Consider the following 13,745-nt stretch of genomic DNA (forward strand, 5'->3'; position numbering starts at 1 on the left):
TTACATTAGCGAAGTAAGGGTCTCATCCAGGTTGCAATCAGAAGGGGAGATGTTGAGGAACATGAGGGTTTTGGCATTGCCTCCCAGTGAGTCCTGCATGAGCTGGGTCAGCTTGTTGTTACGGTAGGGCACATGGGACTGCTCCGTTGCCAGAGCCGAAATCACATCACCCAAAGCACTCAGAGACTTATTGATCGAGTTTGCTTCCTGGAGATAAAACATAGATAGTTTCTATCTAAATTCATAACATGATTTTTTTTTCTCCATGTGTCTTTCCAACTTAAAATTGTTGTTTATATCTCTAGTACTACAGTGCCCTGTCCTACACATATCCTTTTTTTAACTCCAACTATTTAGACCTAACTAATCATCAAAATAACAAAACTGTAAAATATGTAGAGATAATCCAAGACCTGCGGCGGTAATCAATGCTTTTTACTTTAATAATCTTAGGACCTTAAAAAAGTAATCAGCCATTTTCTCAAATGGGAAATTCTTCACATTAGGAAATTGTCTTTGTATTGACAACTAGTAGACTGGATGTATCAGAGATTTTGTTGTAAGCCTTACGTTTTTAATCATAACCACCAACATAAGCATAACCATCTATGGCTGGTGAGACTCTGGACTCCAATCCTCAGAGTTCCTCTGGGAGTCACTTGCCACCAAATCTGTGTGTTGCATCCAGTCTGAGACTCAGGCGGTGGTCAACTGAATCTGGGTGTGTTTTCACCTTTCTATTAATTGTGAAGTATTGGCACAGTGGTTCTGAGCATACTGAGCATTGATTATCTGTTTTCTTGGCTTATGACTTGGATTTTGTATTTCGTGACTTTGTTTTGGTTTTGCCCTTTGGATCTGATGTATGGATGATTTCTCAGTTTTTGAGCTGGCACGTTCTCTGGTTTTTGTCTCTGATCTCCCCTTTAAAATTAAACTTGCATTACATGTGGGTGACCCACTCTATGGAGCATGAACTAATTCATTCAGGGACTACAAAAGCAATTTGATCCATTATCCCATGTGAGATAAACTTTATAGAAAAAAAGAAGCAACAAAACCTTAATTAAATACATTCATTTAGTTTGCTACATCTAGGTGGTAAAAATGACTGACAATTAATATTTAAAGTCATTAAATCTGTTAGGTTGTGTGGTGTGAATGAACCTTGAGCTGGTCATCTCTAGCCCCAGTCTTTGCTGCTCTCTCGCTGCCAGCAAGGTCCACGAGGTTGAGCTTTCCAAAACTCACACTACCATTGGTCAGATTGTGGCTCTCCAGCATGATGCTAAAGATCAGGTGAGACCGAGAACTCTCCACATTCATCTCTATCAGAGAAAAGAAACACTGCAAAGTGACTTTTGATAAGATTTTATAAGTGAAAACTGAATTTGAAACTCGGGCGGCACGGTGGTGCAGCAGGTAGGTGTCGCAGTCACACAGCTCCAGGGGCCTGGAGGTTGTGGGTTCGATTACCGCTCCGGGTGACTGTCTGTGAGGAGTTGGTGTGTTCTCCCCGTGTCCGCATGGGTTTCCTCCGGGTGCTCCGGTTTCCTCCCACAGTCCAAAAAAAACACACGTTGCAGGTGGATTGGTGACTTGAAAGTGTCCGTGAGTGAATGTGTCTGTGTTGCCCTGTGAAGGACTGGCGTCCCCTCCAGGGTGTATTCCCGCCTTGCGCCCAGTGATTCCAGGTAGGCTCTGGACCCACCGTGACCCTAAATTGGATAAGCGGTTACAGACAATGGATGGATGAATTTGAAACTATGGCAGTGCAAATATTGGTAGTACTGGACTGTTTTCATTTTCCTCTTTCAAATGGTTTAATTTTTTAAAGTTTTTAGAAAACATGCATTTTAGAAAACAACCCAGTATTTGTTTTGTGAGCAGCCCAAGTCTGAAAATCTGGGATACAGTGAACCGCTTCTTAAATAGAATGCAGAGACTTCAGAATTGTCCCACCTCTCTGTCTGAGTCTATTCAATCACAACTTTGTAAACAGTGTTTACAAACGCAATGAGCACAGAGAATTAAGAGTACTGATTAAATATTGCAAAAACACTAAAAGGATAAAACCAGAGCTTCTGCTCATCGCTCCTCACTCATGGGCTTTCGTGTTGAACTGAGCTGTGGCTCATTGTCATTTAAAGGAACAGGAACTGAAATCGGTCCTCCTGAACAGGGCTGTTCAGACAGGGAGAGAACAATGCTCTATGGTTCGATCCTTGTGGTATTTCAACCAAAGCTTGTCACAGTCATTTTAATAAGACTCCGTTAATCTGTTAACTTGTGGAAAAAGTGTATATGTGCCTTTTAAGAAAATAAAATGTATTTAGTATAGTCAGAATGATATATAATAAATAATGATATAGAGAGCATTTCTTTCTAAATTAGCATCATTAGACATTATTAACATACTGGTAGCAGCTATACGTCGGTTAGCGCAGCCCTGTTCAAACAGAGCGAAGAGCTCTCCTGCACTGGCAGCCTCCTTTGTCTCTGCTCCCTGGGCAAACACAAGCCCCTTTTTGTCCTTCTTAATTTCGATCCGCTTGGCCAGCGCCTCGGCTGGGCTCACAAAGAGGTCCTGTAGCCGATCATTATACAGCTCCAGCATGGACGCTGAAACCTGAGGATGGGAGGGGAAAGGAGGTAAAGTCCGTTCAAGCATTACAGTGCAACTCAAAAGAAATGTCCAAACCTTTATACACCCCCTCATGATTAGAGTTCAACTACTTTAAGACACAGATATTCGATTGTTCAAATTTTAAGCCAAGCTTACCTTGAACTCAAATTTAGTCTCATTCTCCTGGATGATTTCAAAGACTTTAGTGAAGGTTCTGGGGATGATTCCTGGGATTTTATGCTCTCTGTCCCCCACCATGGTGAAGGTTTTCCCAGAGCCCGTCTGACCATATGCAAAGATGCACACATTGAAGCCATCAATCGCTGATTGGATGAGCCTTTGCGGGGGTACACAATCAATCACAATTTCCTCAAATTATATATATATATGAAACAGAAAATGAGCACATGGAGACGCATGTTTTCTTTGGACAGTGACCATTTGTTCCCCTACCTGCTGGACTCCTGAAACACCTCGTCTTGCGTACTCTCTGCAGTGAAGATCCTGTCAAACTGAAACTCCCGAGGCCCACGAGGAGTGGCTAAAATCACAGTGTAGTCATCCAAACAACTTACGATGGTGTTTCCACCCTTTGCCAGCTCTGCCCGTGTCTGAGGCCTTATACGACAGAACACTCTGATTTTTCCTGTCCAGAGAACATGCATAAAATCACTGACCGTTATATAAGAAACATTACACTGACGTACAGTTACAAACTGAAGCCCATTCTCTAGCCCTGGTCAGTTTCTGGTCACACAGTTGCTCTTACCTTGATATTGTCTCTACAAAATATAAAGCAATATTGATACACTTGTACCAGCACCACTGTATGAATGCATGAACATTTAGAGACCTGTCACAGAGGATCCGCCTCTTGAATTCATAGGTATTACAGTATATTGTCGAAGTTTGTGACAACAGCTAATCCCACATTTGGTCTTTCATTCATTCATTCATTGTCTGTAACCACTTACTCAGTTCTGGGTCACGGTGGGTCCAGAGCCTACCTGGAATCATTGGACGCAAGGCAGGAACACACCCCGGAGGGGGCGCCAGTCCTTCACAGGGCAACACACACACACATTCACTCACATACTCATACTTAGGGACACTTTTGAGTCACCAATCCACCTATCAACATGTGTTTTTTGGACTGTGGCAGGAAACCGGAGCTTTCAGGACATTGCTGTAAGATTTGATGACATTCAGCTATAAAAGTAACACTAAGGTCAGATACTGATTTCAGAAGATTAGTTGTGCCACTCCATCTCATCCAAAAAGTACTGGAAGGAGCTCCTTCGTTCCGCTGTTCAGCAATGGGGACATTGAAATAGGAAAATATGCAGATTAAAAGGAGTGTCCACAGATGTTAGGACAAAGCATATGTATTTAAATTCACAGCAAGCAGAACGTACCATACCCTCTCAAGAGCATGTAGATTTTTTTGCTTTTATTAGTGAGAGTTATTCAGTTTTTTCCTGCTTGTTCTGGCACTGGCCTGTATTTCTTTTGGACTTAATCACACATAATTAAAAAGCAGAAAGAATGTCTGGGAAAGTTTGAAAATTCTGTGTAGCGCTGCCATTTGAGGATAAAGATAAGGCAATTTTAGTTATTGTTTTGTCTGACTGTTGTTGCTGTGACAACAACTGTGTTCATCTCCAGTATTTTATTATGTAATATATGTCAATAAGAGAATATACCTTTCATATCTTCCACCATGTTGTAGTACTTCTTCCTCAGGGTTCTTTCTGCTGTGTAATTCTCAATGATTTTCTTGTTCTCATCTTTCATCTGTTTAAGCTGAAAGACAAAATGAAGCAACATTAAATGACCCCTTAGATTCAGACATTGTGAAATTGAAGGAATAGTTTAATAGAATACTTTTTAACTTCAGAAGTATCAACCAAAATATTTAGTTAGCGTTCTTGTGAAATTCATTCTGAAGTAAGATATGTTCCAATGTAAAGTACTTATAATGTAAGATTATACAAGGCAGAGAAACAGGCAGCCAGTGGGGAACCCTAAGGGCTTTTTAGGCCTTCAGAGATTTCTGGGAACTAAAATATTACAAGTAAATTAAGCAAAGCTGTCTGTGTATTTTTGCAATACGTAAATAGATTAAAAAGTAAATTATGTTGATATCTGTAACAAGCTTTACATTTTTTAAACTTTGAACTGTATAAATATGTTCATGTGTGCCAGCATAAATTTTACACTAAGATATAAAATATCATAAAAACACATTAGAGGACATTAGCAGGAAAAGTTTTTCGTTCTGTTCTTTTTACACTGTTGTCCTGAACCTATGGTCTACCGTGTTTCCCCGAAAGTAAGACAGTGTCGTACATTCTTTTTACCCCCAAAAGTCCCACTATGTCTTACTTTCGGGGTATGTCTTATATTGGTAAAAAATGTCGATTTTTGTTTTAACCATAAAATTAACATTTATTAACAACCTGAACAGTATGGTATTCACCATAAAACAGTTTTATAAAAGCAAGTGCCTAGAATGTCTTGTTACAACCGTATCATGACGGTATTTCCATGTATAACATGTAAAACAATGAAAAACGGTAAGAAGGAACAGTTTGAATATGTTATACTGGAAGATAAAACAGATTTATTCCATGATCAGAGCGGCCACCAGCGGCTGCACGTGAGGGCACTGAGGCTGCATGTTGGACCACGGACAACATTACTGCTGCTCCCGCGGCCTCCACATCCCTCCGCTCATTCTGCTCCAGATCCCGCATCCCGCTCTAACCGTCCGCATCCCGCAGTTAATGCAGCAAAAGGTACCGGTACTATGGCTTATATTTTTCCAACGTACAGTTTACTATGTCTTACTTTCGGGGTACGTCTTACATTAGCCGACCCCCCTAAAACCCACACTGCGTCTTACTATCGGGGAAACACGGTAGGTATAATATTCACAGTCATTCATTTAGTAAATATAGAATGCTAGCAATGGAACTAAAAGGGATATATTCTATAAGTTAGGCCAAATTGTTATGTTCATATTCTTGGAAATATTTCACACAATGTGGAATTTGTTGATTTGTTGATTAGTCATAAAACTGCAACCATATATATAGTCTATGTCATAATGCATGAAGAATATCATTTTGGCATCTTATTTTATAAATATTACTTTTTGGTGTGTGCCAAATTTTGTAGGAAAGGGGTCATCAAGAGTTTGGTGGTTTTTCACTAAAACAGAATTGAACCTTGCATTTAACTACTGATTTTAACCAAGTGTGTTGGAGAAGAACCAACTAAGAACCACCCTAGGAAATAGAAGTATAATTTTCTCAAAAGTAAGTGTAAATATTTGGATGTATTGTCCACCGAAGCTCATTGTCTTGACCTCAGCTTGCAGCAGTAGCAGGTGCTGACCGACACTTTTTCCAGCCTCAGCATCCAGGAAGCCGGTCTTCCTGAAATTCTCCTCGAATATCTACAGATCATAGGAACAAATGTGACCAGAATCAGTGACAACAATGAAATGTGTGGCTGAAACACTGGAATGGCTGGAATTATACAAATTTTGTGCTCCTTGGTACAAATCATTTGATAGCACACCTCCTTGACAGCCTTTGCAAACCTTCTCTTGATAAGTGTATTCCAACCTTGGTTTGTACTTTGGTATATGTGTTAGGACAGTACTTAATTAAATTGCAATTAAGTTGCAACTTTCTAATTGTCGACCCTACCTCACCCTCCATTACTCACCCTGATGATATGCAAAATGGCCATCTTTTAGTTAACACAGGGATTCCCAGAGTAAGTGACATGTTTAATATATGTGTTCTTTTGCCTTGCGAAGCCCCCCTGTAATGGCACCCATTTTGGAACCACTGAGTTAACATTACAGAAATGACAATAAAGGTAATGTTCTCCTCCAAGCTTGTTGAGCTGTTTACTAACATGTTAGCATTTGAAAAGACATGAGAATCATCCAGAGATCTCTCAAACTCCTCTTCATTATTCACAGAAAAATCTCCCCAGTGAAAGGAATTTCAGTCTCAGCAAGCACTCATGAAAATGTGCTTATTGCAGGGGTCCCCAAAGCTATTGTGGGTTGGTGGTAGGTGACTGGGGGGGTAGCAAGGAAAATGAAAACATATAGAAGGCATGTCACTTATAGTAATTCCACTGTAAATGTGATTTTCCACTTAATTGTCTTTGGTTCAGTATTAAGTTGCAGTTTTTTATAAACTACAGTGTTTAAATTAAATACCAGTGGAGGTTGGAGATTTCAAATATTCTTATTTACATTAGAGACATGTTTGAGAACCACTAGCTTAGTGTGTGGTGGCGCTCCTTTGCACGTGAATCTGGGTGTGTTTGTGTGTGAGAGTAGGCAATTATACTTTCACATTTTTGTCCAGCGCTACCATGTCATCTCCATTGACTGGTCCTGGATACAAGAACAGAATATCATTAACACCACCAGCAGCACCAGTGATTTGCAAGGACAATCTGACACATTTAATTAGATTTCACAAAAGCAGCATTTCTCAGTTAAACACATTCATTTATTAATATTCTGTAAGCATCTTGATCAGGGTCACAGTATGCCCAGAGCCTACCCAGAATCTCTGGTTGAAATGCAGGAACACTGGATGTGATGCTAGTCCTTTGCAGGGCATCACATACTCATACTTATGGACAACTTTGTACAGCCAGTCCATCTATAAGCATGTGTTTTTTGTATTGTGGAAGAAACTGGAGAGCCTGGAAGTAAAGTCAGGTTTGTGATGAGCAAGAGATAAAGACTTTTTTTTTATGTGGGGTATCTAAGATTCTGAAGATTATTATTTTTTAAAATAAAAATCAATCCTTTAGATAACTTAAACTTGCCGTCATGTCTGTCCATCTGCAGTACGGGTAGGTGCTTACTGGCATTCACTTGCGTTTGCTTTTAAGAAATACTGCTTTGTGAAATGAATCAATTTTTGTTCTTTTATTGGTTTGTTTATTTGTTTACCAGCAATAGTGGGTGTAACCCCTGTTTTGATGCAGTCCAGGGCCATCTCGATGACCTCATACTTCTGCAGATGGACCCGAGTCAGCTGATCTGTCTCGCTGACATCTGATTGGTCTCTCCTGTTATGGCATATGGACATATAGTATCGACTAATTGTTTTTCTCTCTTTATGTTTAATTTCTATATGTTTTTATGTATTTTTACCCCTGTGTTTGTGGTTCTGTCCTGTCCTTTGTAGGGGTCTCCTGAACAAATTCTTGCTCAGCTGGATGTAGTGTCTCTTTAGCCTCTTCCAGAGATTTACGGTTGTTCTCTGCCATGTGGTCAAACTGCTGCTTGGCCTCGGTCACTTCTGAATAGACAAGATGAGCCTGAAAATGAGAATATAATGAACTTTTATAAATATTTTTTTTTTCAAGTATTTTAAGAGCACTGTTCATCACGACATTTGAAAAGTGTAAAGTATAGTTATGAATTCTCTGAATTCTGATAAAAAACATATACAATTATTTGTTCCAGCAGCCACAGTTTATATGCATATCTTAATCTACAGTATATGGTTATTATGGGTGTTAAGCCATTAATTAAACCTATAACTTAATCAATTATGATTATGACCTAATCAGTCGTGATTAATGTGTCTTTATTCTCTTCACCTGTTGTACTGTAGCACTGAGGAGGTGATTGTAGACTGACTGTGCGACTGCAGTCATTCCTTCTCCCTCCATCAGCACAGAGATCTCCCTTTCTCTTTTATACAGATTCTCGCTTAGCTCCTCCAGACGAGCCTGGGCTCCCTCCAGTGGAGCACTATGCTCACTGCTGTCCTGTGTGTAAGTGGAGGCATAGATTTTTCAGGCAATATTTCTCTTTTAACTTTCAGGAAAAAACAGAGGTGAGGAGTGGTATTAGCAGTGACTCAAGTAAAAGCAGTCAAGAGAAAAATAACCTGAGTGGAAATGCAAAAGTATAAGTTTATTAAACTACTGAAGGCCTGAGGAATTTCAAGAACTGCAGTGATCTTCAAAACATCCAGCATCTGGAAAATCCAGCATCTACCGGCACAGAAAGTTCATAAGGTACTCTTCTTCTTAGTTTTCATGCACATTTTATCTAAAATAAAATGATTTCCCATAAAAGTCACTATTGTGACATCGGATTGAGCAAAAGTAATATTCAAGAAAGTACAAACATCTAAATTATACTCAATTAAGTGTAATTAGTTACTAACAAGCTCTGCTAAAATTGTAATGGGCACCTCATATAAAAACATAAATGACTAGCCAACAGAGGTTTGGTGTTTTTTTTTTTATTTTACACCACATCTATGAAGCTAATGTATCTAATACATAATGAAAATCTATTTCAACCAAAATATTTTTGTATTACTTTGGCATTGAAGCTCCAGTACTCATCATCAGACACCCTAACATTTGAAGTGAGGGGTCAGTAATATAAATTAGGTGGTGCAGCAGGTAGTGTCGCAGTCACACAGCTCCAGGGACCTGGAGATTGTGGGTTCAAGTACTGCTCCGGGTGACTGTCTGTGAGGAGTTTGGTGTGTTCTCCACATGTCTGCATGGGTTTCCTCCGGGTGCTCCGGTTTCCTCCCACAGTCCAAAACACACGTTGGTAGATGGATTGGCGACTCTGAAGATTGTCCACAGGTGTGAATGTGTGTACCTAGCCACTGGAATGCTTTGTGTTGTAAGGGCAGCCGGTGAAAAAAACTGTGCCAGATCGACTGCGGATCGCGGTTGATGGTGTGTTCTCCCCGTGTCCGCGTGGGTTTCCTCCGGGTGCTCCGGTTTCCTCCCACAGTCCAAAAACACATGTTGGTAGGTGGATTGGTGACTCAAAAAGTGTCCATAGGTGTGAGTGAATGTGGGTGTGTGTCTGTGTTGCCCTGTGCAGGACTGTCGCCCCCTCCAGGGTGTGTTCCCGCCTTGCGCCCAATGATTCCAGGTAGGCTCTGGACCCACTGCGACCCTGAACTGGATAAGGGTTACAGATAATGAAAGAATGAAAAAGGATCGCGGTTGATCCACTGTGGCCACCCCAGATGGGAGCAGGTTTCTTTTGAATTCCTTATATTCTAAATAATCTGTTTAAATGAAAGGGTTATTATGATCATGCAGACTGATATTTGTGTCTAATGCGCTATTGGCATAAAGTTTACTATTGAAAGTGTCTCTCAGCACATCAGGAAAAAAAACTGAATCATGGGGCACTATGTAACCGCTTAGTCTTGACATGTTACCAATTAGCTTCAACCAATAGCAGACTTAATTTTGACATTGGTGAGGACCTATGAATCTATCCCCCAACCCCCCTCCCTTTGCCTGTATTTTTTTCCCCCTTTGCTCCGTGATAAAACGGAGAGAACTGACCATTTCCAAACCATGTTATTCATAGCTACAGACGATGTTAGCCTGCTTTTATTATGAAGGAATCATTCCATTAGCGAACTTGACTTTAAGTGACTTAGCTACACGTTTCTATGAAAAATAGCTCCTTATGTCAACATTCTTATTTTTTGCTGCCACCCTCACTTGCTTTTGACACCCATGTGTCACCCACGATGCACCTGAGTCTTGCACAGTAACAATGACATATGACTGGAAAGTTTTCCTTCCAGTTTTGGCGCTGCTAACAAACAAACTACAGAGACTCACGTGACAGGCACAGCCAATCACACTGGTTATATGAGGGGGAAGTAACACTCCAGTAGAGAATGTGATTGAACCCTTTCTGCAGTTCTAGGTAAATTAGACGTTACAGGTCAGGTATTTATTTATTTATTTTTTAGGGGATCAAATTATTGGTTGGGACAATTCAATAATCGCTGGATATTAGTGGGGATATCAGACACGTCACCTCTGTCCATGCTAATTGTACTTCCTTAGCTCTAACCAATGCCCCAAACCACCCGAGACCCTAAATGTGTCTTCTGAGCTTTAAATACAGAAAGCTGATTATAGTAAATAATGGTAAATTCATCTTCCATGCACCACTCCATTTTAAATGTATTTCAGGAAATAGGTTTTAGTCCACAATCTGCTTTTAGAACTGTGATGAAACTGTGTTTTGAACATTAGGAAGAGTATACATTTAACCATCTCATGTTTCTGTGGGCAGACTCTGTTAGATTAAGAAGGCTAAAGGCTGAATATCTGCCTATTCTACCTTTTCTTCTGTTTCTTCTTTAGGTTCCAGAGAGGCCTGTAACATCTCCTGAACACGTGTCATCTCCGCTCTGGCCATCTGCAGCTCCTGTAGTGCTAACACACGGTCAGATGGGGGCAGTGAGGAGCCATGCAGTTCAATGGATTTTTTTTCTCATTCCATTCCATACAGGTGTCAGACCCTGCAAACCACTTTGTCATATTATGCTTCAGATAATATTAGTTACTATAGACAGATCAGCCACATGACCATAAAAATAACTTTGCATCTTTTCACAATTGCACATGTCAAAGGATGGAATATATTAGGCAGCGAGTGAACACTCATTGACATTGATATTGGAAGCAGGAAAAATGGATAACATGTGCCACTTTGATAAGGGCCAAATTGTGATGGACATGTTTTGTTCAGAACATCTCCAAAGGAAAGTTAGAGTTTACTACCTACCAAAAGCAGCCCAAGGAAGGAAAAACTGGATCAAAAAATCATCATGGGTGCCCAAGTCTCCATCCAATACACAGTTCATGATTTGGATTGGGCTTTGTGATACAGAACTAATCACCCAAAAGCTATCAGTACCTGACTTCACTAGTGGCATTGTGACTGACTGCTATCAAATAGCAATATTAGCATCTAGTCTAGATAAAATAAGAATGTCCAAATCAGATCACATTAGGGTGAGTTGAAATGGTGACATCTCCTGACATTTTATCTTGAGATATTTTTCCATGTTTTGTAATTTCAATAACTCATATTATAAATATTGAATAATATGATTGATTTAGATCACTATCAGTATTGTATGGCTTAGATCACTTACTGGATGCCTGGTGGCTGTGGAGCAGGTCTAAGCGAGATGAGAACAGCTCCATCATCTTACTCTGTAACACATTTTACAGTTAATGCAGGCTTTCATACATATTCTCACTTTGACATAAACCTCATTCTGTAAGGCAGGGGTTTCCAAACATTTTGCAGATAACCCCCAAAACATTAAAAACAAAAAATCTTTTTTATTTCTTTCCCTCCTCTTGTTTATGGACTTGAGCAAATATACAACACACATCTGATAGTCTACACTAGAGCTGACAACTATTCCGCATTCTGTGTTGCAGTTTTACAGTCACACAGTAAAGACCTGTTCATAATACTCACAGACTTTACCATAACCTCCAGTAATACAAAACACCTGGTGCTTATTTTCTCATAAATTTTTCTCAATAAATCGCTTCCAATGTAAATTCAATTGTATTGGTTTATTCCAGAATGTGTGAGTGTGTGTTATTAATGCTAGTGTTATAAACATCACAGTACTTGGAAGACAGTTGAAGAAGCTTCTTAGGAATGTGGTAAAAGGTAGCTAAGGTACCTTTTCTCTGTCCCAGGCCTCTAAATTGTGTTTACTGTGCTCTTGAAGAGCTTTCTGCTCCTCCTGCAGCCTTTCGTTCACATCCTGCAGGCCCTGGAATTAACCACAGAAAAATGCAATAATAATTTTTAAAAAATTTCCCGACACCTTTCCTAATTAGTGAATTAGTGTTAAACAGAGTCCATAGGGCTATGGCATCTACACAGAAAATCACAAACATTACAATGGACACTCTAGAGCAACTTGGGTCAAGCAAGTGTCTAGAAAGTCATTACCATTGTGTAGAGCAGAGGTGTTTAAACAATGGGGTGCAGCTCACTAAGAACTGCAGGAACAATGGGTGTAAATAATCTGATTTTAAATAATCTGATTTTATTTTTCGTACACACACACACACACACACACACACAGATAGATAGATAGATAGATAGATAGATAGATAGATAGATAGATAGATAGATAGATAGATAGATAGATAGATAGATAGAGAGAAATAAATCTGGACATAAATTGACCTGCTTTTTATACGCACACAGCAAATTCACCACTTAATGTTGAATTAACACTGTCAGTGTTAAATAGAGTGTTTAAAGAGTGTTAAATGAAAAAACTAACAGTGTTGATTCAACACTGACAAAGCTGTTGTAGTTTACATATTGATAAGTTCTTATATTGTGGGAGTTGGGGGGCAGTTTGAAGGCGTCGTGGGTGGGCATGGGGACAAATATATTGGATCTCACCTTGAGTTTCTCTTCCCATAATGCATTTCTCCTCTGCACCTTGTCCTGGTAGATCCCCAAGACCCTCTTTAACATGTTTAACTTGTTCTGGTAATGGCCTCTGATTTTCATCACTGTTCTTTCCTATTCAGTAATGAATGGACATTATACAATTGATCTTTATGAAATAAACACAAATTAGGTAAACACAACTTTTAAAAAAAGGCCAAACCTTATATGTACCTTAAAACTTACTGCTAATCTGAAATCAAATACCCTACCCAAACCTGCATTTAGAAAGTTTTAGAATGATTAAGTTGATTGACAGAATGTGCTGTGGTGGGACAAACTTGTATTTTAGACACTAATATTTCTTTTCTTACCTGTAAATTTGTGTAGAATAATGAGAAGCGTATTTTCCATCCGCTGATTAATTAATGGCCCCATAGTGTGGACGTTCCTCATGCTACTGCAGCAAATGCCTACACTCCTAAATGCTGAACACACTTCAGCTGAGCTTAAGAGTGAGCACTGTTCATAGAGGTGGTGACTGTATTGTCAATGAGGAATATGGAGTAAATATTTATTTTTTGGGACTCCCTCATAAAGACAGAACATTCACACTGTCAATAGCTGACATTGGATCAGGACAGCTATGGGCTAATAGAAAGTTGGGTATGGGAATGGCAGGTTGCTGAGGGGTGGGGATCGCTTGTATCTGATTAAAGTAACACTTTAAGTAACATAAGTAAGATTTGACATTTTTGCTCCAGAACTCCTCATTGCAGAATGTAATTCAGTTTTGCAGCACTGTTCTGAAATCAAGGGGGAACAGAATTGGTTTCCTACCTC

At 39.6% G+C, this 13,745-nt stretch overlaps 1 protein-coding gene across 1 annotated transcript in view; it reads right to left on the reverse strand.

The window, feature by feature from the left end:
• Positions 1-13,745, reverse strand: part of LOC136676549 (uncharacterized) — a 42,715-nt gene continuing 28,970 nt past the window's right edge. The window contains exons 4-8 of the mRNA XM_066653641.1: positions 3,080-3,272; positions 2,783-2,963; positions 2,419-2,629; positions 1,168-1,328; positions 1-207 (exon numbers count right to left, since the gene is read on the reverse strand). Coding sequence (XP_066509738.1) covers positions 1-207; positions 1,168-1,328; positions 2,419-2,629; positions 2,783-2,963; positions 3,080-3,272 — 953 coding nt within the window. The remainder of the gene's footprint in view (positions 208-1,167; positions 1,329-2,418; positions 2,630-2,782; positions 2,964-3,079; positions 3,273-13,745) is intronic.

Source organism: Hoplias malabaricus, chromosome X2, assembly GCF_029633855.1.
Source record: "Hoplias malabaricus isolate fHopMal1 chromosome X2, fHopMal1.hap1, whole genome shotgun sequence".
Classification (NCBI taxonomy): Eukaryota; Metazoa; Chordata; class Actinopteri; order Characiformes; family Erythrinidae; genus Hoplias; species Hoplias malabaricus.